This window comes from Sceloporus occidentalis, unplaced genomic scaffold (genome assembly GCF_023333645.1).
Source record: "Sceloporus occidentalis isolate IW3139 unplaced genomic scaffold, rSceOcc1.0.p SCAF_9, whole genome shotgun sequence".
In the NCBI taxonomy this organism is placed as follows: domain Eukaryota; kingdom Metazoa; phylum Chordata; class Lepidosauria; order Squamata; family Phrynosomatidae; genus Sceloporus; species Sceloporus occidentalis.
This window is the reverse complement of record NW_028316989.1, coordinates 48,036,995-48,064,994: the sequence shown is the minus strand read 5'-3', so window position 1 is coordinate 48,064,994 and position 28,000 is coordinate 48,036,995. Positions and strand designations below refer to the sequence as shown.

Below are 28,000 nucleotides of genomic sequence, written 5' to 3'. Positions count from 1 at the left end.
TTGGCAGGTATTATCAATTTAATACTTATCCCTTGAGGTATGTTCACATATTTACATTTTTTCTTTACTTAATTCATACAAGTCAATAATACTTTTCATTGCCATTCAGTGTGTTTAAAAACAGACTTTTAAAATATAATGACCCACTTTTAACATTGTAAAAATAACCTTGTTTTATTATACAAGGTAAAGCAGCGTCAAGTAAAATTGTTCAATGTATCCTCATTTTTTAAAAAAAAAGTAAAGGTAATTAAAACGACTGAGTGAAGCTGACCAAACGAAGAGCCCTGTGTGAATTGAAGTGTCATGCTCTGCTATCTGCAGATACATCTAGCAGAGCCCAATCCTTGATTTCTTCCAACAGCTGGTACAGGCTCAAGCCCTGCGTCTGGCGATATTCCTCATATCCTTCCTCGATCTTCTCTGTTCTGGCTTTGTCATGAGCCAGCTGAGCTTCCTCGGCCGTCTTGGTTACTTCCCTTACCAAATCTGTTCTGGATATGTGAGAACTTTGAGACGGATCCCCTGCTGACATCTTGTGAGGCTTGCAGCTGGTTATCTGAAGCCGGATGGTATCGACATGGCAGCGAGAACTCTGTACGGAGATTTTTACCTGAGAGGAAAACACAGGGTTAAGATTTCTGGTTTACTCCCATGAGCAAGCTGGTGGTATCTAGGACATGGGTTTGTAACTTACGGTTACGTGGTCGAAGAGGTTCAGAGTAATGGAATCCCCAGCTGTTGGAGCAGAGATGATTTTGCTGGGAAAACGCTGGAGTGAACCAGGTTTCCATTCGCAGGTCCCATCAGTCTGGCCAGAGAGGACCAGCCCCTCCTTATTTTTCAGATAAGCAGCACCTTTAATTCCATACCTGTGACAGAATGAGATTAGACAGTGATCTAAATTAAAACCCAATTACTAGGACACTTTGAATTTCACAACAGCAGAGTTGGTACTTCAGGGGAAAGTGTGACAGTGATTAAAAACTATAAAAGGCAATATCACACGGAATACAACACAAGATAGAAAGCTAGTGAGAGATTGAGCAATAGTATTTGCTGAACGTGTTCTTGGGAATTCTGTCCCATATTCAAAAGCTCAAGATATTCCCAAACAGAATGGGTCACATGCTGTAGAGATGGATTGTCACTAGAATCAGTCTAGCTGGAGCTGGCAAAGACTCCCACGGGAAATAATCCCTGGAGCATGGCTGCAAGTCAGTATAATCTGCTGATGTTTTGAACAATTGTCATCAGCTGCAACCAGTACCACCAGTTCTTGGGGTTATGGCCACCAGTCCAATACACCTGGGAAACACTGGCAATAGACAATGCTTGGTTAGGAGAATCAATGCTTTGATTTGGTACAGAGCATGGATGGGCTCCTGGACCTCACTCTTGCATCCCTTGTGTGACATGTCCAGGTTTACCCAGTGGGTTTCCATGGCTGAGTGAGCTCCCAAGGAGCTCTGAAACGGAAACCTGCCATGTGGATGTTTTCTCTCGTTTTGAGCCACTGTTGTCTCACCTCGGGACGAAGATCAAGACGCCATTTTCTCTGATGGAATAGATCACCCCATCTGCTGTGCACTGTTCCTCTCTTTCTGGGCTCTTGTCTTGGAAATACATGCACTGGAAAAGCTCTGTTGACTGCTTCTGGGCATGCTGGGCAGCCTATTCGAAAACAGTAATTTAAGGCAGAATTTTATTTTCCTTCAGGAAGTCAAATTCACAAGGTTCCAGCCTCAAACGTTGCCATGATCAGAATCTTGCTTGCTATTTCTACCTGGCCAAATCTTTGGACTTTCCTGTGCACCCAACGCAGGGGTAAAATGGCTGCAGTGCTTGTACCTATTTGTTGTTCTTAGCAAAGAAAGGTCCTCTAACAATACACAGCTTCACAGTTACATACTTTTAAAGGCAAAATAATGTAATCCCTATACAGGGTAAATATGCCTTATGGAGAATTCTAAAACCCGAAGGAGTCCAAAAAAGATCTGAGCTACAACACAAGCAGTATAGTACCTATGCGTGCTGTATTTGTGATGCTGGAGAATCCACTCCTCTGTTCAGTTCACAAGAGATTTCAGAAATAATGTGTGGGAATAATGAGGAAATCCCTTTCAAAGCCTGCCCACCTGTTCCAGGTACAACAGAGAAAAGCTGTCTTTCTGAACAACAAAAGTCAAACAAGCCTTTTTCTGCTAAGCCGCTACCTAAACTCACACTAAATGCCTTCTGCCTCTTACCCTGTTTCTGTTGTTGATGTGTCTGCAGAGTTCCTCAAGTTCTTTGTTTCCAAACAAGTTATCCTTGGTGCCTGCTTTGTCTTCTTTGGCAGTGGCTGCCAACAGCAGTCGATGGACTATTATATCAGCATACCTCCGGATGGGTGAAGTGAAGTGGGTATATTTATCCAGAGCAAGACCTAAGGCCAAGAAACCCAAGAGCCATTAATGAACAAGGCGTCCATGGATGAGATCCTGTATAGACTTAGATGAGTGAGCCTCTACAAAGGTAGTGCTACTCCCCACCTCAGACACACAAACACACGCACACACACACAGAAGAACAAATGAAAGCAGATACCGTAGTGAGAGAACTCTTCTTCAGGGTAAGATCCAGTTGAAAAATAAACCGCATTAGACATTGCCTGCGTGGCCATAGATCTCAGGAGCTTATTCACAAGAGGATCGGAGGGATCCACTGCTCTGTCCAGGGAGTCAGCTAATGCTTTGTTAGACCTATAAAGAGAAATAGGATTGGTTTTTACAGATTTACCTTCCCACTGACATGAAGTCAATAACTGTCTCTGCAAAGAGCTACTGTACAGTCAAAACTTCAAAGGAAACAAAAATATTGTGCAGCTAAGGCCTTTGAAGCATTTCCCATTCTACTTACCGGGTGTCTATGGTGAAGCCTTTGGCACTTGCACATTCTCGGAGCTCAGAAAAAAATTCCTGCCGTGGCGGCGGGTGTTGGCGCAGGAGAGCTTGATGAGGGAAACTCTCCCAGATCTTCTTTGCCACCCAGTGATTTGCAAGGATCATACACTCGGCAATAGTCTCGTGAACTTCCAGGGGCTGCTGGGGGACAAGGTCATCTATGTTCTTTTTGTCATCCAGTTGAATTCTGACCTCAACCCCTTCCAGTTCCAGTGCCCCACAACTGTCCCGTTTAGCTCTAATGTGCCGGGCAACATCAGTCAGCTTTCCTATGGCCCAGACCAGCTCCTCCAACTTTCGTTTTCTTGTCTCATCATCCATGTCTTGGAGCTCTGGAATTTCATCCGCAGTGGTCAAGTCTCCTTCTAGCAAAGCCTGTGCAGCCTCATAGAAGAGTTTGAAGGAAGAGCGAATGATGGTCCTGTTGTACCAGACTTGTTTAATTTCGTAGGAAGTTTTGTCGAGCTCCCACATGACACTCACGGCGTACCTTGAGAACACACATCATCACTGTTTGGTGAGCAAATAAACTTATCACTGGGTGAAACTGCTAGAGTATTTTGAACATGAGAGAAACCCACACAATCAGACTGTTTCATTCTCTTAATACTGCTTCTACAATACATACAGGGCTATAGATATCAGCCAGACAAAATCTACTTGTATTCTTAGTAATGCACCTCTCTGGCATATTGCACTAACCAGATTATAGTTGGTGAATTTTACTTATAACCAGTTCAAAGGTGCAGAACACCATTTTCTTCGAATACCACAAAAGACTATGTACAAATCTGCTTCTTAAAGACTTAAGTGCTGGAGGAAAGCACAAGACCATATGAGCCTTAGACATAGATCAAACGTAAGCGCTCACCTGTCAACATTTCCGAGAAGAGAGCACAAATTGGCACTCAAGATGGCAGGCAGCATGTCGTAACGGCGATCAGGTAGATAGTAAGTGGTGGCCCTGAGATATTGAGAAAAGAACAGCAATAATTTATCATCCATTTACTGCTTAACAAACAGACATGTATATCTGACCATTCAGGACAGACCGTCTATTATCCCCTCTGTTGTAAACCACTCGGATTCCCAGTGATTGGGCGGTGTATAAATAAATCCTATTATTATTATTATTATAATACTGTAATGGGACTTTTATGTAGTCGCTGGATATTAGGTTCAGTGAAGCACAAAAGTGAACCAAAAAGCTTTCATCCCTTCTGCTGTGGGCTATTTATATTTATGCTCACTGTAAAGAAAATAAGATGGGCAGCCATTTACAAAGTACGCACCAAAGGTACAAGTAAGGTAACTGCAGAAGAGAGGGAGTGTAACACTACATGACTGTTGTACAGGTTGCTTACTTATCAACTGAAATATTGTACAACCAAATGTACATACACACCTAAACTTTTCTTGCCAAGAAAACCCCATGCTAGGTTTGCCTTGAGGTTGCCATAAGTTGGAAACAACTTGAGGGTACACCGCATTAATGACACCAATGTTCTGCGTCTCATTTTTCACAAGTTCTTATAGAAATATGGCTGCATGCAGCTTCCTCTCTTTTTAGTACAGTTGGCTGAAGGATTGTAACCAAAGAAACTGAGAAGCAAAACTCACCTTGCTCTTGCTTCAATGTCAGTGTAAGAACCTGCAGCCACAAAATGAGTGACATCTGCAATATGGACTCCTAGTTCCAAATTTCCATTGGGCAGCATTCTAATTGACAGAGCATCGTCCACATCTTCACAGCCTTTTGGATCAATGCTGAATACTAGGTGTGTATCCCTCAGATCTGTGCGTTTTATTTCTTCTTCTGGAGTCACTTTCCATGGCGTCTCTGGGATGACAACTGGCATCTCACACATCTGTGGGAATCAAATCCTGCTGATCAGCCATAAGAGACAGAAAACTAACTTTTATTCAGACCATCTCTACCGACCAGCTATTCAAAACCAGAAGAGCCCAATGACTTGGTCTCCCATGGATTCAAACTAGAGGAAAAGAGATTCCTCCTAAACATTACAAATGACAATTAATCAGCCAGTTAAACCCACCCACACACAAGTAAGACAGTCTGACCTGTGCTTCAGAAAATGGGCTGACTGAGATGCTATTTTCCACCAAGATAGATTGGATTTCGCTTTCAAGATCTCCTATCCGTCCTAAAACCCGCACGAAATGCCCATTGGGATACAGTGATGTCGACTCCCAAGAATCAATGCGCACAATGACACGGAAGTCCTGGGGCAAAACAATACAGTACATCAGAACACTTAAGGCAGTGGTTGTACATGTCACCAAGAAGAGACTGGCAGATGTTGGATAAATCTCTACCTGTAGGGCATCTGCTTGCTGGGTACTAATTCTGATTTTGGGAATCCTGTAATCCCAAGGTGTGACAAGGATTTTCTGTGTGCTTTTGCCATGTGACTGGTTCTCTTCTTTGGATGGGAAAGTGACCACATAGTCACGCCAGTTCTTCTGTAAGATGCCCACAACTTTCCCTTTGAAAGAAGAATCAGACGGATTACATAGCAGTGGTGTAAAGAGAAGCAAAAGAACCCAATGGTGGCTTTTAGGCTTGATCTATCTATTAACAGTAAGCTCTATTGACCTGTGAGGCAGTAAGAGAACTGCTAATATGATACAGTAAGCCAGTGGCTGACAATGCTGGGGAAACTACTGGCAATGCCAACTCATCCAAAAGCCCACTCCAAATATGACAAGATGCTGCTCCACTGCCTTACCTGTGGGCATTGGTTCACAGCAAGCCTCCCCAGAGGTCTTTTCCTCTGCCTCATTCTCACAAAGGGCAGCAGTCCGTCCTTTCCATTCACTCCGTGGCAGTAATTCAACAGCCACAACATCACCGTGGATTGCCCTGTTCCGAGCTTTGGTGCCATAAATGAGGACATCAGTTTTGAGATCTGGGTGCAAATCAAGGAAGAATGAATCAGGAGGGCTGAAGGAATCAAGCGCTTTATTTATACCCCACCTTTCCCCCCACAAAACGGAGATTCAAGGTGGTTTACAGGATAAAAATACAAACAAAATTATGTGTAGCTCAAATACACACCCACACCCATCAGGATGGAAACAGTATTAAACTGCCTATAGAACTAAAACCATTAAAAATATTAACTGAAAACCACAGAATAAAAATTGTATAGCACACTACAACAGAAAGCCTTCTTTGTGAAAACAATCCGTTCCCAAATGCCTGCTGGAATAGAAAGGTCTTTTCATGCTAATGAAAGGACAGCAAAGAGGTTGGCTGCCCAGATTGCCTAGCAAGGCATTTCAAGATGAGAACAGCCACAAGAAGGCACTTTTTTGCATTGCATCAAGAGGAACAGAATTTTTATTCAGTAACATTCTTATTTTGCACTTTCTACAGTTGCAGCCCTGGGACAAAACCTAACCAAGCCAAAGCCAGTTTCACTTTACAGATCAAAAATAATGAATCAGTTCTCACCTTTTTCTTTGTTGCTGGCTCCTTGAAGTCGGACAAATGCTTCTACTTGTGCTCTGTGCTTATTTACATTCAGGACTCCCTGCAAGACATAAGATTTGGAACGATGCACAACTGATGCACACATACCAGGCCTGTGGCAACCGTGACAATACAAAAGACTCTGCTCCAGAAAAGCAATTTGGTGCCCTCTCCAATAACTTGTCCCTCCATAAAGACTCATTTGCTCTGAGGTACATTTGTACAGCTAGCTGGCTGGTGTAATTTTTTTAGTACAGTCTTCTGTCTGCTGTAAGCATTTTCTTGTGGCTGTATTTTAATTATGTGATTTCAAGTGTTTTTATATTGAGACTTTGTCTTGTGAGCAGCACCAGGCATCCTTGAATGGAAGGGCAGGATTGAAATTAAGGGAAGCAAATAAATAGCTTGTGAGCACAATGCCAGATCTTCCAACTGATGGTTTTATTTCCCATCAGCTCTTTAATGACCTATAAAGGCCACTGGAGACATTTCGGCAAGAGTTTCCAATCTATCTTTTCTGGCACATACAATGCCCATTTTACGATGTCAGGGCAAAAGGGCAAGGAGGAGACAAAAGACTGATAAGAAAGGAACTTATTTACAGGAGATCCCAAGCGATATCTCTTTTATATCCCTACTCTAATCATTACCGCTTTGAGCATTTTACAGAAAGCAAGTGTAGGAATTTCATATAGAAAAATGATAAGCAGTGCCTCCTTCTCTACTCTTCTGTATGTCTGACGCTTTCAGATTAAGTACAGTTTTCTGGCTGCCAGGGACAAAAGCAGCCTACTTTTTTCCATTACCAGGTCTGGCCCAGAAACTTTGATATATACTTCTCTGAGGTTTCAAGAGTGACATTTCAGAGACTTATAGACCTCAAGCATGTTTATTGGAGTCTCCTTGTGTGTATTCTCTGAAAAATATCCAGAGTTACAGAAAGGTGGGTTTTGCTCTGTCTGTGCATACATGACGCATATCACCTGAATGTATCTTCCTGATTTGATCCCAGCTTCCAGGGCTTCTATAGGAACATGCTCAGCATACTCCTTCCCTTTATTCTCTTGACTTTCGTTCTCCCGTTCGCGACGCGACTGGAGGATAGAATCGAAAAGGTCATGTGCGGCTTTTAAGTCAGGCCAGAAGTTGTCCAAATAATCCTGTTTAGACAGACAGAGGAGAAGAGAAAGAAAATTAGCACTGGAGGTTTTCTTAATGCCATGGCCCTTGAACTTGGGATCCAAAGAGGACATTCCAGCTAAGGATGGACATCCATGGAGGCATGGTACCCCCTGCTTTCTGGTAGCTGAGAATAACTCCTTCTTGGTGCCTCCCAGAAGTGCCATTCTCTGTTTTCTCCCTGTAGATTAAATATTCTGCAATAGACCCAGCATGGTGTAATGGTTTGAATGTTGAACTAGGACTTTGGAGACCAGAGTTCGATTCTCTGCTCAGCCATTAAACCCACTGGCTGACCTTAGGCAAATCACATGCTCTCAGCCTCAGGGGAAAGCAACGGCAAACCTCCTTTGAACAAATCTTGCCAAGAAACCCCTATGATGGATTCGCTTTAGGGTTGCCATAAGCTGGAAACGATGTAGAGGTACACAGCCACAACAGTAGGGAACTCCGCAAGCAGGGCTTCAGGAGGACGGCAAAGAAATGGTTTTGGTGGGCCAGGTTATTCCCTCCCCAACCCTCCCACATCCTTGGACTAAGGACAAATTCCCAGGAGCAGTTATATTTTCTAGACCAGTGTTGATGTGGCAGACTGGCAGGTTTTTCCCCTAATGTGCCAGGGACCACTATCGCATGGAGGTTGACCACAGAATTGCACTGGAGGACCTAGAGATTCCTAGACAGGAATATATATGTATTCCTAGACAAAATATGTGTGGTTTTTCCACTTCCATGGGGGTCCTGCACCCCTAATCCCAGTGAATGCGGAGGACCCACTGGATGTCATTTTATATTATTAAATGTTATGTGTTGATATTTTTTTTTAATTACCTTGAATGAAATCACAAAGACACCTTCCGTCTCACTTCCGAGCTGCTCGATCGAATCTTCATCATCTGTTACCATTACAATGGGCATCTGACCCAAGAAGTGATGATAGTACCACACGGAGGCATTGTAAATACTCCTAGGAACCAAGCAGCCACATTTACTCATCTGCATCATGTTACATCTTTTTCAAAAATTCATATAATTCCTAACGTAGAGATGGTCACAGTCACATTCCCAACTGCGCATGATAACCATTTAATATCAAGCCACTAGAACAAGTATTCTTGTCCTAATACAATTAACAACTAATCAGAGGGGCTTCTTTATGGTGGCATCCCAGTTGTGGAATATCTCTCAGAGAGAGGCCTGATTGGCATTAACAGCCGTTTCATTCTGTGCCAGGTAGAAACATGGCTTTGTGTATCAAAGCCTTTGGGATCTAATTGATCTCCTCCACACTCTTTCCCACACTACAAAGTGTAGCACTGTGGTACCACTTTAACTGCCACAGATCCATCCTATGCAATCCTGGGATTTATAGTTTGGTGAAGAATTATAATTCTCAAACAGAGGGCTCTAAAGCCTCTTCAGACTACAAATTCCAGGATTCCTTATGATGCAGCCATAGGATTTAAAGTTGTGTCACACTGTTATGTGTAATGTGGAGTTGATTAATGTCTGTACTACAGGCTGAGAGTTGCTAACCCCAGGTTTGCAACAACACTTGTGAAGTTTTTAACCGTCAGTGCCGCATTATTCTGAAGACGTACCGCGTCTGCCACTTCTCCAAAGGTTCTCCTCTCTCTCTTGGCAAATACGAAAGCAGCTGGAATTCATTAAAAAACATAATGCAGTCGTGGCGGGCATCTCTCACTAAATTTCGCAGTTTATTGTATTGTCTGTAGAAGAAACAGGGCAGAAAAGGCACTGTGTCAAAGCGATGCAACATTTTACCATTTATGAGTAGAAAAATTAATTTTTAGTAAAAGATCATAAAAAATTAGACCCTCTTGCAAAGATCACTCGCATCCATAAGCAGCTTTACTGATACCAAAGAATCTGCTTTCTCCATTAACAGGACTGCAGAGACATATGCAAATGATATTTGTATAGGTAGACTTTTTCATTGTCGTAACAGGGAAGATTTACTGAAACAATTATACAAAACAAATTACACAATTAAATGCTGTTGCCTGAATTTAATTGCTTTCTTCTTCCTTCCATACTCCCCTTTCCCCCCTTTTTTTAGATTTAGACTCTTAGATTTTAGATTGCAGGGAACGTCTTATCTTTGCAGCGCTTAGAATATATTAGGTGCTTTATAAGCTATTAATAATTATTATTAATAATAAATCAAATTTCAAACTGGATGGAATCATTAACCGCACCCTTACACAATTAATATCCATTAAATAATTGAAAGAAGAGAGGGTATTTTAAATTTATAATTTAACATTGATGTTAATTACGATTAATAAAAAATGGCATTGCCTTGGCAATCTGCAGTATGATATTTTTAAAACATTTCCTTACAAGCTTAAAATTCATATATAAAGACAACAGTCCTGCAGATAATTAAGATCTTATTAGAGTGTAAGAAAATGAATTTAATGACTGTATCTGGTGCTGTATATCTACTCATGCAATAGCAGAATGTAACATAGGTTTGGGGAAGGGGAAGAAGAGAGAAACAGCCCTGTACACCATAGGTCCCCCCAAATACCCCGAAAAGCTGCTCCAGCAGCCAGTTTTGGGGCAATTGCTTGGACTGCAATGAGATGAGAAAGGAAGGAAGTTATGTGACAACATCACACTGGATTTAGCTCTCTGTGGTACATCCACACTATGCAGTTATGCCACTTTTATATCACTTTAAAAAGCCATGGGTCCCACAGATATAATCCTGGGATGTATATATTGGTAAGAGGCTTAGTGTGGCATAGTGGTTTGAGCATTGGACTAGGGTTTGAATCCCATCTTGGCCATGTAAACCCACTGGGTACCCTTGGGCAAGTCACACTCTTTCAGCCTCAGAGGATGGCAATGGCAAACCCCCCTCTGAAGAAACTTGCCAAGAAAGCTCCATGATAGGTTTGCCGTAGCATCACCATAAATGGGAAATGATTTGAAGGCAGACAACAAAAGGGAGTTGGGCTTCTCAGTAGACAGGTAGCTGTGCGCTCTAGCAGAGAATTCGAAGTCCCTCACCAAACTACAAATCCTAGGCTTCGGTATGATGGAGTCAAATTGGTATCAAAATTGATGTAACTGTAGTGGAGACCCACCCTGAGTTGTAGATCCACTGTGTTACAGACCATAGTGAACAGGGCTAATGCATTGGAGGGAGGTCAGGGTGACCAGACACCTTCCTTTTCCAGGACATGTCCTAGGTTTCAACCTGTCCAGGAGGAATTTTAAGATCTCCTCCATTTGGAGCATGTCTAAGAAGCACGGTTTTATATTTCTGTGAGTGCTTCAAGCTTTTATTTGGTCATGTCCCCCATTTTTCTTGAGCGCCCTACATTATGTGGTGCCCTGTCCTCCTTTGTGGACTTTGTCTGCTGCTGAACACAGAGGTCTTGGTGAATTAGTTAGTGCACATGGGAAAAAGTGTCTGGGATGTCAGGAATCCCTTGAGTTGTCCCATCAAATGAAGCGACTGATGCGGAAGAAGGAGTTTTGCAGGCTGTAGCATCATATTCCCAAAGCTCTGCAGCCAGCATCAGGGCTAAACAGAAAGATTAGGTCCAGGCTGTGTTTCATAACTGGGAGGCAAAGAAAGATGAACATGTGTTTCCCCCCCAAGGCATCCAAAGGGGGAAAGAAATGTTATCACAACCAAAAAAGTGCCCTCTGGTTAGAAAAAACGCAAGTGTCAGGGAAGCATTAAGCGTTTTCATTAACTTGCCTTGTTACAACTGAGGATTAGAATATTTCCATTCCCTCTGAAATATATTCATAGATAATAACGCTATAATTAATGTCCACGAGAGAAATCCCTGATTAACCTCCAGGGCCCCAAGGGCAGACACAGGGCTGATGCACTCACAAAGTCGCTGTGGCATATCATTACCCTTTGCCAGTCTAAAGTAAGGAACATATTTCGCAGTTTGGTCCTCTATTCCTTGCTGCCAGGCTGCCGTATCTCAAAACCGTAATCTATCTGCCCAATAGGAACCTGAAAACGCAGTTCATCCTTGAAGCACATCTATGGACTGGCAGAAACAGACTGTCTTTACATGGAGGGTGGGACCATAAAGCAATGTTTTGTTGTTGGTTGTGTGCCTTTGAGTTGCCTCCGATTTATGGCCACCCGAAGGCAAGCCTGTCATGGGGTTTTCTTGGCAAGTGGGTCCTCCAAGTCCTCCCAGGTGCCTAATGCAGCCCAGCTCTTCAGGCAGAGCGGATACCTGCGTCCTCTTTGGTGCTGCATGGCCTGACACGCCGTCTGCATGAACACAATGCCCTTCAACTGGGGGAACTCCAGGATCTCCAGGTAATCCTGGACCACCTTCCAGTCCGGGACGAGATAATGAGTTGCGTCGTCCGATAGCAGTTTCCCATCTGAAAGAGAGGAATCCAGGTCTGATTAACATTGGACACATTCACCTGTTTGCTTCACAGTCTGCAAGGCAAGAAGCTCCTGCCCAGAAGAGTTTACAATCCATAAATAAAAGTAGGGAAACAAAAGAAGAGCCATCTTGATGTAATGGTTTGAGTGTTGGACTAGGACTCTGGAGACCTGGGTTCAAATCCCAGCTCAGCCATGGAACCCACTTTGGGCAAAGTCACACTCTCTCAGCCTCAGGGAAAGGCAATGGCAAACCACAGCTGAACCAAAAGAAACCATGATAATTCACGGGAGCCCTGAAAAGGCAACTTCAGAAGGACAGTACAACGCTTAGGGGGAGAATTACAGCCCTGAACTACAACTCCTAGCATTCCCTTCAATATAAAGTTGGTGGGAGGAATTCTGGGAGTTGTAGTCTCCTCCACAAGCCCCACCCCTTAACAATATGGGCACATTTAACCCTTGCGCATGCGCAGCGTCGCCTACCTCGGGGACAACCCTCCCGGCAGAGGGCGCTGCCGCAAGGGACGTCGGGCCGCAAGTAGTGCTCGCGCACAACCCTCACGGAGCGGCCTTGGAGGCCCCGCAGCAGCAGCACTTTCTCTGTCCTCAACATCCGAGCCAGGAGCCAGAGCGCACGCGCACCGGGTGGAAGGGGGGAGCGGGTCAGTAAGAGAAAGGGGCGGAGCCTCAAAGCCCCGCCTTGCAGGCCCTGATTCGCCCTCGCTTCCGTCAGTCTTGAAAGAGCGCTGACTGCGGCTGAGGGGGCGTGGCCGGCGCTTGGAAGAGCGCGAGGGCGGGAGCAGCCGAGGAGAGAAGGGCCCGAGCCTAAAATGGCGGAGGCTTCTAACTGAAAAGGGGCGGGGTTGAGCTTAGCGCCTGAGGCGTTGGACTACAACTCCCACAATTCCTCCCTCTAACATTATATTGAAGGGAATGCTGGGAATGGTAGTTCAGGAATAACAACAACAACAACAACAACAACAACAATAATAATAATAATAATAATAATAATAATAATAATAATAATAATAATAATAATATATGGAGGATGTAATTCTTCCCCCAAGCTTTTGTACTGTCGAATTTTTTGCTGAGTGTGAAGCGTGGGAAAGTTACTTTTTTGGACTACATCTCCCACAATCCCTTCAGGTAAATTCAGTCGGTTTGAGGAATTTTTTGAATTCCCAGAATTCCCCAGCCAACATGGCCTCTGGCCACTTGGGAATAAGGGGGATTCTGGGAATTTTTTGGTAACTCTTCCCAGCTCTCTCATGATTAACATTGTTCCACACGGCAGAAACACTCCAGTTTGACACCGCTTTAACTGCCTTGGCTCAGTCCTGTGGAATTCTGGGAATTTAGTTTGGTGAGGTGTTTCGCCTCCTCTGTCAGAATCCCAGGATTCCATAGCACTGAGCCATGACAATTAAACGGTCCTCAGACTGGATTAATTCTGTGGCATTCAATCACCTCAGATTCCAAGAGACCAAGATAAATTACGGCCACCGTAATTCACAAAGCACATAAAAACCAATAAGTATAGTATCTATAGAGTAAGGATGCCGGTGTACCTTTTATTAGTTAATGAGCCTTTTCCTTTTTGGGCCCAGTCTGTAATTTAGAGGCGATTCTAATCCCTTTATTCGCTATTTTGCAAATAGGATTTTGTGCATTTTGGTTGGTCCCACGAAGGCATCAATGCTTTGTGGATTTTGGATTTTATCGTAGTAACTGGTAGTTATGGGGAAATGAGAACAAAACACAGACATTCAAGGCTCAGAAGAGAGAGAGAAACCGGTTTTTAAGAACCGTCATTTGAAATTCATTAGTATCTTCGTTCTGGGCTGCCTTGTCAAGAGATCTTATTATCAATTATTAAATAAAGAAGAAGGACAAAATAAATAACATTTGGTGAGATACCATTAATACCAGACTACTTTTCCCACATCGATATAGCGGTGATGCATCATCTTTTGACGTTTTAATCTTGCAGCTCTTGTATTTCAGATTATGCCTTCCACAAAATGCGGAAGAAGTTTCTTCAGTCGGTCTTCAGTCCTTGCATTTTTGGAGATTTAAAATAAATGGAGCCCAAATGCGGGAAAATGGACCGTGAAAGCCAAGAAAAGGGCTCCTCTCCTCTGCTTCTGAAGACTTGTGCAGTGAGATCCTATGAATCTTCCCTTATTGTTGGTACAGTTGTCCCTCCATATTGGCTAGGGTTAGGGGAACAAGGCCCCCATTGTGACTATGGAAAAACCCCAAATAACAAAAACACTGTTTTTACCTGAGAGGACACCTCTCTAGGAATCTCTAGGACCTCCAGTGCAACTCTGGGGTCAATGTCCAACATAGTCTGAACATAGAATGGCACTGGAGTAGCTACAAATGGTCTTTCAGTGCAACTTCTAGTTAAAGTTGACCACAGAGTTGCACTGGAGGACCTAAACAGTCCTAGAGAGAACATATTAATGAAATCTGTGAATAATCAAATCCCCAAATATCAAAGCTGCAAATATGGAGGGATGACTGTGTTATGATTATGATTTTACTTAGAACTGGGAGTGCATCTACAGCTAATGCACATTAGCAACTTTAATTATCCAAAGTGATGCATTGGCTTGAACGTGGGTGCATCTACACCATAGAAATAATGCAGTTTAACACCACTTTAGCCGCCACAGCTCTATCCTGGGATCTATAGTTTGATGAGAGCCAGTGTAGCATATTGGTTTGAGCATTGGACTATGAATCTGGAGACCAGGGTTTGCATCCCAGCTGGGCCATGAAACCCACTTGGAGAAGTCACACTCTCTCAGCCTCAGCGAATGGCAAAGGCAAACCCCCTCTGAAGAAATTTGCTAAGAAAACCCCATGATAGGTTTGCCTTAGAGTCACCATAAATTAAAAATGACTTGAAGGTACACAGCAACATCACAAAGCATCAGTACTCTTTGCCAGGGAAGGTGTGCATAGCCTTGTAAAAACTACAAGTCCCAGGATTCTATGGGATGGATCTACAGCACTTAAAGTGGTGTCAAGGTATGTTATTTCTGCAGTGTATTATAATTATTACGTTTATTTGTATAGTGCCATTGGCTTTACATAGCGCTTTACGAAGGAGAGAAAAAACAACCATCCAAAACAGAAACAAAAGGCTGCCCTACGGCACACGATCTGAGACCCAAAACAAGGTTATAAAATTAATAAAATATGTTACTGTAATGAAGTTTAAAAAGTACTGTAAAAATGTAAATTACGTAATACGAACAATATGGTCATATAATCAAAACGAAAGCTGGAAGGCTTCCCTAAAATAGAATAGTCTTTAGTTTAGTAGTCTAAAAAGGCTGGACCTGCACTGCAGAAATAATGCAGTTCGACGCCGCTTTAACTGCCATGGCTCCTTACTATGGAATGCTGGGATTTGTAGTTTTATGAGCCATTGAGCCTTATCTGCCACAACAAGCTACAAATCCCTGGATCCCACACCTTGAGACGTGGCAGTTGAAGTGGTGCCAAACTGCATTAATTCTGCAGTGTAATAAATAAAAGTAAAATAGAGTTAGGTCTGAGGTTATTGTAGCAGAATACATTTCTGTAGATGGTTTCCATTGTGCATTTTCCATTGCTGTCACTGGGAGTCACTGTTTCACTAAGCCAGCTTGACCACACAGTGCTGAAAAGTAGACTGTTTTATCCATGCGCAGCAGAGCAAACTTTGTGGCTGCTACTTTTTGCTCCAACCCTTGCTAACAGAATCACATGATCCCTTCCAAATTGAGAAGTTAAATATTGTTCTACACTGCAGCAGTGATGTATTCAGGTCATTTAATCCTAGTCTCAAATCAGGTCTGAAAGTCTCTGCCTTCGAGTCTCAAGTCAAGTCTCCAGTCCAGAAGTGCTTTGCATGTTAAAAAGTTGGTTTTTTTGGGAATACATGTATTTGCATATACATGCATATATACATAATGAGATATCTTTTAGAGATGGGACCCAAATTCATTCGCATTATACATATAACCTTCAGATTATACATATAAAGTGTGTATGAAATGTAAATGAACTTAGGTCCCCTCTCCAAGGCACCGCTATGTATATATGCATATATGCGCAAACACAGCTATACAACATTTATAATGGTTTTGTGCATGAAACAACGTTTGTGCGTACTGAAACATCTGAAAGCAATGGAGTCACTGGCAATTTTGGATTTTGGAGTACTGTATGTACTCGATTATAAATCATGTATAAATCGATGGCAGATTTTGGGGCCAAAATTATGGATTTTGAAAAGACCCATAGATAAGTTGAAGGTAAAACATAGGGGCACCCAACCAAGGATCTAAAGGCTGAAGCAAAGGGAAGCAATGCCAAAGAACTTGCAACATTCAAGCAGAGATAACTGTTTGTGATCATATTAAAAGCTGGATGGATGAGAGAATAGAAAGGGGTCTTTACTTCCAGGACAGACTATACTCTTGCCTTTCACCAGGGGATGGATATATATATATATATATATATATATGAATGATTAAAGTACAGTATTTTGGTCAATGTTTAACCCAAATTTGTAGACTTATACATGAGTATGTACAGCATTTTAGATTTTGGAATTCCAGAGGAGGGATACTCCATCTGTATAAATCAAATTAAGTGAATTATTGGGAGGCGCAGGTTGCTCATTCCTGGCCATGCAATGGGGAATAACGCAGCATAAATAAATAAAGGGGTTCTTCCACTGGGGACTTGACTTTATTCCAGGTGAAACCTGATGCTTTCATGTCACCTGCTGCAGAACCAGGTCCAGCAACGTTAGCCTCCGGAAAGGAATGCTGCTGGCTGCTGGTGATATTTTCCTCTTGGATTTCAAAGCACACCTTTGAGCCTCCAAGGAAAACTCTTCCTATCTCATTTGTACAGCAAATGACAACCAGGAAAGGTTCAATGGAGGTCGATTGCCTCCTTATTTAATATCTCATGATGGGTAGCTAAAAAGGAATCCATCAGTTTCACCCCAGTCTTTCAGTCTGTGAACGTGAAAGATTTTTTTTTTCATAGCTGCCAAAATGATCCCAGAAGAGTCAGGAACTGGATAAAAAATGTGAAATAATGGGGTTTCACAGGCTGCATCTGCACTGCAGAACTAATTCAGTTTGACACCGCTTTAACTGCCATGGCTCCTTGCTATGGGACCCTGGGGTTTGTAGCTTTGTGAGATACAGTATTTAGTTTTCTCTGTCGGAGAGCTTTAGTTCCATCACAAACTGCAAATCCCAGGATTTTGTAGGATGGAGCCATGGCAGTTAAAGCAGTGTCAAACCACATTAATTTTGCAATGCAGATGTAGCCACAATCGGGGAAGATGCTGAGTTAGGAGCGAGACCCAGATCATTCCCATTACACTGATTTATTTAACCCAAAGGCTAACCTTTGGGGCCCATTTTTCATCCTTGGTATCTCTGGGGGCCACAAAGATTTGCAAAACTGCCTCCAAACCTCCCCCAGACTGGAAGTGGCCAGAAGTGGACCTTTGGAAAACACAGTGTTTGACATTAAACCGTGCAATGTGTCTCTTTATGCCATTTAAAAGGTGAACCTCCATTTCTAGAGCAGAGATAATTCACACTTATTTTTTGAGCAGAAAAAAGTCTGTCCAAGGAGTCTGGACTGAGGGCCCCAGAAACATAGTGGTTGCAGAGTTGGACTAGGACTTGGAAGTCCAGGGTTCGAATCCCCGCTTGGCAATGGAAACCCACTGGGCGACTTTGCCACAGAGGATGGAAGTGGTGGCAAACCTCCTCTGAAGAAATCTTGCCAAGAAACCTCTAGGATATAGGGTCCTCATAAACCAAAGTTGACAACAGCCAAAGTTGCAAGCAGAAAGAGTTTTCCTGGGTCAATAAAGGCGCATCAGAAGCCCAGGGCTCCTTAATCCAAAATAAGATTCCATAATCTCGCTCCTCGTTTTTGTGGATGGCTAATTGTAAGACGTTAAATACCCATTGGCAGAACCAGTGGCCAATGCAAAGTGTTTCGGTACCATGGAGAGTTCCTGATTCCCTTCTTATTCCTTCAACAGCTTTCTCTTCAGTCTATGGCTGGATTCCTGCTGTTGTATTTTGTCGTTCTTATGTGCCTTCAAGTCCTTTTTGACTTATGGCAACCCCAAGGTAAACCTTGGAAAGGTTTCTTCAGAGGACGTTTGCCATTGCCCTCCCCTGAAGCTGAGAGCATGCAACTTGCTCAAAGTCAGGGAGTTTATCACATGAAGGAGATCAGGAATTTATCCCACGAATATCCCGGGAAAATCACATAATTAAGCGAATCGATTTCACATGACATCGCACAAAACCCACTATTAAAGTGGTCACAAAGAAGCATTAACACACACCTTTTTACTTTCGGGATTGCAACAACAATGCATTTTCAATATCACTATTTGTGCGATTGCATGTGATAATCATTTGTGCAATTACTCACCATTTTTGCTTTATTTACGGGATGCTTTAAATGTGCTTTAATCTCTAATACCAAAATTAGCCCCAGTGTGATAGTGGGTTTCATGACCAAGCTGGGACTTTGAACCCTGGTTTCCAGATCAATACATTTCCCAACAGAAGCAAGAAGTGAAAAATGTTTGCATTCAAGTTCAAGGCTGCATAAGCCAGGTTGCATATGCAGTCCCATTGTGCATTTGGACGGATGCACATGTGAGCCATATACAGGGGCATGCATTGTGTATGGATGCATGTGTGCATTGGGGATTGCATTCAGTTGCATGACATTGGTGCCTGAGGATGCATCTGCATTGTAGAAATGATGCAGTTTTGACATCAATTTAACTTCCATGGTACCATCCTACACAATCCTAGAATTTGTAGTTTGGTGAAGCACCAGCACTTTGGCAGAGAAAGCTGAAGCTCTTGTAAAACTGCAGATCCCAGGATTTCCATAGGATGGAGCTACCGCACTTAAAGTGATGTCAGACTACATTATTTCAACAGTATAGATGCACCCTTAATTCAGATAAGGAATGTTAAGCCATTCAACAAAGCATAACTAGGGATTTATGATACACAACTCTGATATCGGATCTTGGCCAACACTGCTATGTATTCCCTTCCATTTCCTTTCCAAACTTTCTTCCAAAGTCTTTGAAATACTAAATTTTGGATGAATAATCCATTTCCCCGCAAATAAATCTATATATTTTTTTCTCATATGCATCTTGATTATGGAATTTGAATTTTCTTGAGGGGGAATAATTGAGATTTATTTTATTTATTTATTGTCTTTTTGCACAGCATGTTCTCTTGCGCACGGCTCCCATCTGTTCTCCGCATTCCCTTCCAAGGAGGCATAAAAAGAGTTTGTGCTGACACACCTCTCAGGATGCAGGTAAAAAAGTACGGAGCAGTCACCCGTCTCAAGGAGGAACCTTGCAGGACCAGATTGATTGATATAGTTGCTGATCGTTCAAAAAAAGGAGAGAGGGGAAAGAATGAGCTGTGTCATTCTCACTTTCTCTCTCTTTTGGTTCAAGGAAGATCTTGGCTCAGGCAGAAGCCAGAGGCGCATTACTCCAGGGCTCAGGGGCTCTGAGATTTTGGCAGACTGCTGGCTGAACCGGCTAAGGCACATGAAGGTCAAAAGACTGGCCGGAGGTCATCCGTTGAGCCGTGTATCTCTGCCAGGATGGCCGCCAAGCCTTCCTCCTGCTTTTCCTGGTACGTTGCCCATCGGCTGTCAGTGCTGGGCTCTGTTCTTTTCTCTCTCTGTTTCATTCCTAAAGGCAAAACAGTTTCTCAGAGTTGCAATAATTTAATATACCCCGGTGTTAAAAAGGGAGAGGAAGATGCCTACAATGGCTTTACTATGTGTGATGACAAAATGTCAAGAGAGGCCAATACGGCGTATGGAGCAGGACTCCGCAGAGCCTTGTTTATTTCTCGTGAAAAGTGGTCTGTAACTCTGGTTGTGGCAGCTTGTTGCAATTTGCTGTCAAGGCAGCTTTGACTTGCAGCAAGCCTATGAATGAGAGAGACCGCCAAGACATCTTCTCATCCACAGTTCAACTTGGGTTTTGCAAATTCGGGACAGCTGTGGCTTCCTCAGTTGAGTAATTCCACCTGGAATATGGTCTTCCTCTTTTACTGCCTTCTACCATCTTTGTTGGTTGGGTGCCTTCAAGCCATTCCCAATTTATAGTGATCCTAAGATGAGCCTATCATGGGGTTTTCTTGATAGGTTTCTTTAGAGGGGGTTTGCCATTGCCTTCCTCTGGGGCTGAGAGAGTGTGACTTGTCCAGGGTCACCCAATGGGTTTCCAAGGCTGGGCTGAGATTCGAACCCTGGTCTTTATTGTCCTAGTTCAACCCTCAAACCGCTATGCCATGCTGGCTCTCACCTTCTACCATACCAAATTTTATTATTGTTATTATGTATTGATCATGCCATGTAAATTTTGCACAGAAGAGTAGCAGCCTTATGTAACTTTTTATTATTTATTTTATTTTTATCCCGCCTTTCTCCCAAAATGGGACCCAAGGCGGCAAACATATAAAAACATAACAGTTAAAATTGTACAATTAAAATTATAAAAATATAAAAATTACAAATATAAAATTTTAAAACATACAGAGTTAAAATTAAACAGTCCAAGTCCAACCCTCTCATCTCCCAATAAAACCAAGCCTGCCAGATCTCAAAAAGGTCTGTTTAAACAAAAATGTCTTTGCCTGCTGCCTACGAAAGGTCAGCAGTGAAGGCCAGCCTACTCTCCCATGGAAGGAAGAGACTTCCACAGGGAAGGAGCAGCCACTGAGAAGGCTCTCTCTCGGATCCTCACCAGGTGAGCCTGGGATGATGGTGGGACCGAGAGAAAGCCTTCTCCTGAAGATCTTAGGGCTCTAGGTGGTTCATATGGGGAGATACGGTCTTTCAAATAGTCTGGATCTAAGCCATGTAGGGCTTTTTAGGTCATAACCACACTTTGAATTGTTCTCAGAAATGAACCGGTAGCCAGTGAAGCTGTTTCAATACAGGAGTTATTCGCTCCCTGTAACTGGCTCCGGTCAACATTCTGGCCACAGCATTTTGGACTCGCTGAAGTTTCTGAACAGTTTCCAAAGGCAGCCCCATGTAGAGCACATTACAGTAGTCCAAACGGGATGTAACCAAAGCATGTGTCACTGTAGCCAGATCTGACAACTCAAGGAACGGGTGCAGCTGGTGCATAAGTTTTAATTGTGCAAATGCACTCCTGGCCACTGCTGAGACCTGGAAATCCAGATTTGGACTGGAGTCCAGAAGCACACCCAAGCTGCGAGCCTGAGATTTCAAGGGGAGTGTAACCCCATCCAGCTCAGGCATAGCCCCAATTCCCTGATCTGCCTTACGAGTGACCAGGAACACCTCCGTCTTGTCTGGATTAAGCTTCAATTTATTTGCCCTCATCCAGTCCATTACTGACATCAGACACTGGTTCAGCACAGGGACAGCTTCCTTGGAATCAGATGGAAAGGAAAGATAGAAGTTGGGTGTCATCTGCATACTGATGACACCGCGCCCCCAAACTCCGGATGACCTCTCCTTGTTCAGTGCGGAACATCTGTATTCAGTTCAAGGTTGCAAAAGCAGAATTAGTGGTGCCATTGCGCATGGATGCACATTGCATTTGGTAGTGCATTTAATGGTGAAAAGTTGTAATTCACCAGTAGGGAGGTGCTTTGTAACCACTGCGTAACTCCATGAATATGTGGCCTGTTACAGACTGCCAAAATAAAGCTGCTTCGAGTCTCTTTGGAGGTATGCTATTTAAATGATGCATGGGTCTTACGAGTCCGGAGGTCGTGCCAAAGCCACACTCCATTCCTAAGCACTGTAGTGCAGCTTTGGTGCAGCTTCTGGATTCTTAGGGTGCATGCATCATTTAAACAGCATACCTCCAAAGAGACCCGAAGCAGCTTTATTTTGGCAGTCTGTAACAGGCCAATGAGTCTCCTCAGTTCAGGATTTGAACCATTGTTTGGGTCCTGCTCAGCCTTTCCTCAGTTGTTTCATGGGAGTTTAGGAAGGCATTCCTGCCTTTTGTTTCCCTCTGAGTTGTCTTTTCTCCTTTCTCTCGCACTCGTGCCTCTTTTCTCCACTGAATGGTTGGCTCCCCATGTGTCAGATAATTAAAAAAATGGAAATTGCAGGCCAGGGAAGGCACCAGAAATCCATACCGGTCGAGGTCCTCTTGAATATTAAAATGGCTTTACTTTTGAGTGCATTGCGGATTCCGGCCTTGACAATTTCATTTTGAACACTATTTATGCTCACAAAAGTCCATAACAACATTTCCATTATGTACTTGCAGGGTTTTCTTTGCGGTCTTTATTTTTGTGAGTCAGCTTTTATTATTGTTCGGCGCTGATGTCAAGCAATGCAAATGCAAAACGGAAAGGGATATAAAAAAAAAAGCTTTGCAGTAAAGATATTGCTGTTTCTCTCTGGGCACAAAGGTGTCTGTTGGCCTGCAGCCCTGATGCATTCTCTCCCCAGCCTCCCTCCGTCATGCAAACCAGACTAGCGCGGGTGGAATTTATTCTGCCAGGGTCCCAACCTTCATTATCTGCCCCAAAGTACTCCATCTCACTATATTTAGATTTCTTTCCAGTGTTATCTCAAGCGTCTAGGCAGCTTATAGGACATAATTACTGCATTTCATCTTCACAGAAGCCCTTAGTGTTGCAGAGTTAGGCAGGGAGGTAGTCACTTGCCTAAATCAGGGCCAGGAGTGGACACATCTGCACTGCAGAAATAATCCAGTTTGACACCACTTTCACTGTATTATGGGGTTTTGGGAACTGTAGTTTACTTTGGCACCAGAGCTCTCTGACAGAGAAGACTACATGTCTCCCAAAACTACAATTCTCAGAATTTCATAGCATTGAGCCATGGCAGTTAAAGTGGTGTCAGACTGGATTACCTCTGCAGTGCAGATGCAACCAGTGTCTCTGCAGGACAATGGGCAAATTCCTGTTCTCTGGTTTATGTCCTGCACTTTGGACTAATTCTGCAGAAACTGGGTACAGTCTCGCATTAGGAGCATCTATGTTCATTGAAGCAGCTGCAGGGAGTGTGGGACATTGCTCAAGAAACCATACGGCTGATATTATTCTTTCACATATTTTATCTTAAGGACTGGAGTTGTATTGATGCCTTGGACAGATGTCCGTTCCCCAGTGGAGTCACTCTGACATTTTAATCTGATGTGCCGTGTCCACATGCTCAAGATCACAGAAACAAGAATTGCACATTTCGTTGCATCTAAGGTGGTGCAATGGAAAGCAATAACATGGGTCAAAGTCAGAGGTAGAAACTGTGCCCTACAGATGTTGTGGGACTATATCTTCCATCGGCTCCATCCAGCATGTTGGGAGATGTAGTCCAAAAGCATCGGGAAATCCACAGAATTCCCACCTCCTGATGTAGTCTCTGAAAGCCAAGGGAACTACAAAAAGGGGAACAGGGAGAGGGGATGTTGAACCCCCTTCCCATAAAACACCCATCATCTATAGTTTCTTCACTGGCTGCAAAGTCCATGAGGACTGTGCATTTAAATGGGATTTTCTTGTCTTTTTTCCCTCCCCCAGTGTCTTGTTCCACTCGCGTCTTCTTGTGCCAAGAGAAGAGCACCACCCTGGATTCCTTCCTAGGACATAATGAAGACAGATGGTTTACCTGGCAACGCTGATTCTTGCCTTCTGTCTGAGGGCAAGCGGATCAGAAGAGAGGAGGGGGAATCGAAAGAGGGTTCACCCAGCCCACAGTTGGTTTCTGAGCTCCAGAGAAGATGAAGCCCAGGAGCAGCGCCCAGGAAAGAAGGGAAAGGTGAAGGTAAGCAGAAGAGAGAGAGCGAGAGACTGTGCCAAAAACAAAGGTGACCATGAACCATTGTTCTGACACAGGCTAAGACTGCTCTTCTGTGCTTCTCCCTCTCAAGCAACCTGTCTGCTTTGGAGCTGGCAATCTGTGCTCTGCGTAGGAGGAGGCAGAAGGCTTCACAATCATCCAAATGCCACTGCCACTTATGTAAAACTTATACATGTGTACTTTCAAGACTTCAAGCACAGTGCGGAGGGGAAAGCAAACATGTACAACCCCCGTATCTACGGAACTGGTATATGCAGTTTCACTTACCCGCATCTCTAGGCCTTTCTAGGTCCTCCAGTATTATCCTATGGTCAACATCTAGGTCCTCCAGTGTGATTCTATGGTCAACTATTGACCCAAACATATCATAAAATCATGCTGGATGACCTAGCAATGCCTAGAGAAGAGTTCTGTCTAAACATTTCTAGGTTCTCCAATGAGATTCCATGGTCAATTTCCAGCCCAAACATATAGAGTCATGCCAGAGAGCCTAGAAATGCCTAGAGAATTGTTCTCTCTAGGCATTTTTAGGTCCTCTATGAGATTCTGTGGTCACCTTCCAGCCAAAACATACCATAGAATCACACCAGACAATCTAGAAATGCTTGGAGAAATGTTCTCTCTAGGCATTTCTAGGTCCTCCAGTGTGATTTTATGGTATGCTTGGACCAGAAGTCATTCATTTTAATAGGGTTTGCTGTGTTCCTGCAGCAGTAGCACTGGGCAGCTTGCAGGGATTGCAAGGGATTGCCATCATTGCTGCAAAAGGAGCCAAAAACCCATAGCAAAAGGTAACTTAGTAAAAAGATAACATCCCATGTTCTTCGGATGTTGCTTTTCTTTTGGGCCATTCCTCTCGAGTGAAGCCAGCCATAAAGTCCCCAAAGAGAGGATTGCATTTGATTTCGTTTCCTTTGGTCTCGGCACCTAAATCTAATATATGTTATTTGATTTGGGTTCTTTGGATTAGTAAAAAGAGATTAGCTGTTAAGGGGACCATATCATTATTCAGCGTTATTAATGATATTGTCTAGCCTTAGATTCCCCCAAACTAGAAAAACCCATAAATTTTACTTACGGGGGAAGGAGGAATCTCAGAGCAATCTGACAAATGTATAAATTCTTTGAAGTATTTAATATGTGTTAAGAGGACAGCATGATAAATTCAATATTGAAAACCAATATCAGGTTTACAATTATTTGCCATTTATCATCCCTGATTGCACAGACAGTATCTTATTGAAAATAATAAAGCGATTCATAAAGAGGCTTCTATTACAGAAGAAAAGAACAAAAATCACACACAGGGAGGAAAAAAAACCCCAAACAAACCCATTGGCATCCCTTGTTTTTTCTCTTTTGTCGTTATTGCCAACCATTATTTCCTCTTTCGAGAAACAAACTGTGTGTGTTTAATCACTTGTGCTTTGATATTAGAGATATGATAAATTTATTAAGGGGAGAAACTGGCGCCTTTCCCAAACAATGCTCTGACAGCGTATTTTTCTCCGAAGATCTGATTTTCCCTTCTCAGAAGAGAACAAGACAGATGCCTTAAAAATAAAACAAAACAAAACCTGACTTGGTTGAATGTTAATGCACTCAAGGAGGAGTGATTGGTTGATGAAGTTGTCATTCACTCGCTGGTAAGGCTTTGCGCAGGCAGTTTTGCCTCCCAAGCCTCCCTTTTGGAGAGGGCATTTCACGTGGCAAAGGAGGAGGGCATGGGGCAACACCTGGTTGCATCCCATTTATGATCATTTATCAGAAAGTGTCCCAATTTCTGGCTGCACAATCTTAGGACTTTATCACATGGGGAAAATCACACCAGCGTTTATCCCGGGAAAAGTGCACAGTCACGATTAAGGTTTTCACACGGCGTCGACATTAAAGGGCCATTATCCCAGGAATAAACTGGCAATAAACAGCAACAAATAATTCCAAGGGAAATCACATGAATGATTTGTTGCTCTTTATTGCCTGGTTATTTTCTCGTGATTCCCGAGATAATGGCCCCTTAAGCACAATGTGCGTGAAAATCTTTAATCACAATTGCGCAGATTTCATGGGTTAATTGCTGGTTAAACCCCCAATTTCTCCCATGTAATAAAGTCCTTAGGGGTTATTCACACTGTGAAAATAATCCAGGATGAATCTGGAAGAATCTGAAGAAATCTATTTCTCGTTTGCTTTGTTAAAATGGCTTATTAATCCGGCAGTATACTTTATTTGTTCCTTTTTTTACTGCTGTAGTAACTACAGACTAGTAAATACAGGGTAGTTGATATTGCATCTGTTGTACCATATTACGCTTTTCATTAGATTCTGTATACCATCCTAGTAGTGTTAAGATGAAGGCGCATGCATATATATATATATATATATATATATATGATATTAGTCTGTGTGTACTATACAAATATATTTATTTTTAAATACACACACACACACACACACACATATATATATATATTTACATATATATTTATGTATATATTTATTTACATATCCATCTATATGTATGTGTATATATGTATATATTTTTATATATTTACATATACATTTACATATTTATGTAACTATATATATATATATATATATACACACACACACACACATTGTGTTCTATACAAGTATATTTATTGGTTTTATATATATATGTATATATATATATATATATATATATAACAAATAAATATATTTGTATAGGACACACACATATACACTTGAGGCTTTTATTATTAGCAATTCATATTCTTACAATCACTGAATACTTTTAAAGCTAAAACGGGGGAGAATATAAACATTTGGAATAAGTAAAGATAACTAAATAACACACACAAACACCGGTCTGTTTTAATTCTGGGAATACATAAACCCAAATTGCATGGTTATAGCCTGATGACCATCTTGGTTCTATTTCTATGGAAACTTGGGATTTGTAGTTTGGGGAGAGATGCTTAGAAATATCTACAAGAAAGTTCTTTTCCAGCGTTTTTCCAGCTTTGGACCAATTTTGGAGTTGAGGGTCAAGCATTTTGGGAATTAAAGTCCAAAACATCTGGAGGAGCAGAGATTGAGAGCCAATGCTCTAGTCCATTGCCCGGAATTATGGCAACTAGAACTCTCCAGCAGAGAACTAAAGGACGTATCCAAACTACAATTCCCAGGAATTCATGGGACAGACCCATAGCAGTTCAAATGCTTTACCTTTGTAGTATGAAACTCTGAAAAAGGGGGAGAATGAGAGGGTTAAAGAGCTAAAAATGCAAACCCTGGCTTTTCTTGCAATGGCCCTCCATTGGTTTTTTAATATTCTTATGCAAATAATAAAGAGAAGCAATTAAGATGCTTCCTTATTTACTCAATAAAGCCATTGCTAAATTTCAATCAATATTCAATGGCCTTCGATCCCTCCCATAATTTAATCAACAATTACTAATTTATTATTGATGTTGTGATCTAAGAAGAAGTTTGCAATTCATTTATTTGGGGAGGGAGGAGAAGGAAATGATTAAAAACCGAGTGAGGAGAGAACACCAAGTTTTCTGGAATCTGCAGAGGACCTAAACTAGGAGGAGTAGCTAATATCCCAGAGGAGAGGATCAACATTCAAAATGACCTGAATAGATGAGAAAGCTGGGCCAAAGCTAACCAAATGAATTTCAACACGGAGAAATGTAAGGTACTGCACTTAGGCAGAAAAAATGAAATGCAGAGATATAGGATGGAGGGTCACTTGGCTTAAGGAGACTACATTTGATCTAGGAGTCCTAGTAGACCACAAGTTGAATGTGAGTCAACAGCATGATGCGGCAGCTAAAAAGGCCAATGCAATTCTATGCTGCATCAATAGAAGTATAGTGTCTAGATCAAGAGAAGTAATAGTGCCACTTGCTTCTGCCCAACTCTCAAACCACGACACCAGTGGTTCTCAGCCTTCCTAATGCCGCGATCCTTTAATACAGTTCCTCATGTGTGGTGACCCCAACCATAAAATGATTTTCGTTTCAACTTCATAATTGTAATTTTGCTATATGTTTTCCAGTGGTC

The 28,000-nt window shown here is 42.5% G+C and overlaps 2 protein-coding genes across 10 annotated transcripts in view; one reads left to right on the top strand and one right to left on the bottom strand.

Moving 5' to 3' along the window:
- Nucleotides 1-13,624, bottom strand: DIS3L (DIS3 like exosome 3'-5' exoribonuclease). 5 transcript variants are annotated; one of them, XM_089539266.1, is made up of 17 exons: nucleotides 13,597-13,624; nucleotides 11,862-12,015; nucleotides 9,222-9,350; nucleotides 8,452-8,587; nucleotides 7,425-7,601; nucleotides 6,424-6,502; nucleotides 5,696-5,875; nucleotides 5,283-5,452; nucleotides 5,028-5,189; nucleotides 4,566-4,813; nucleotides 3,817-3,909; nucleotides 2,902-3,435; nucleotides 2,590-2,744; nucleotides 2,250-2,428; nucleotides 1,529-1,674; nucleotides 698-872; nucleotides 1-613 (listed from the first exon to the last, which is right to left on the bottom strand). In XM_089539266.1, exons 2-17 carry the CDS (start codon nucleotides 11,903-11,905, stop codon nucleotides 305-307), a joined length of 2,916 nt encoding a protein of 971 aa, XP_089395392.1. In that variant the 5' UTR covers nucleotides 11,906-12,015; nucleotides 13,597-13,624; the 3' UTR covers nucleotides 1-304. The 5 variants fall into 5 exon arrangements, with proteins under 5 accessions (XP_089395392.1, XP_089395390.1, XP_089395391.1 ...); XM_089539264.1 differs by lacking the exon at nucleotides 13,597-13,624 and adding an exon at nucleotides 12,509-12,685; XM_089539265.1 differs by lacking the exons at nucleotides 11,862-12,015; nucleotides 13,597-13,624 and adding an exon at nucleotides 12,061-12,365.
- Nucleotides 13,075-28,000, top strand: part of LOC149307480 (multiple epidermal growth factor-like domains protein 11) — a 282,125-nt gene continuing 267,199 nt past the window's right edge. For 4 of the 5 annotated variants that reach the window (XM_089539259.1, XM_089539263.1, XM_089539262.1 and 1 more), the window contains exons 1-5: nucleotides 13,075-13,174; nucleotides 14,033-14,187; nucleotides 19,333-19,426; nucleotides 19,572-19,755; nucleotides 23,668-23,911. The gene's annotated coding sequence lies outside the window, so the exon portion shown is untranslated. Of the gene's footprint in view, nucleotides 13,175-14,018; nucleotides 14,188-19,332; nucleotides 19,427-19,571; nucleotides 19,756-23,667; nucleotides 23,912-28,000 lie in introns of all 5 variants that reach the window. The other variant, XM_089539256.1, reaches the window with a different exon arrangement.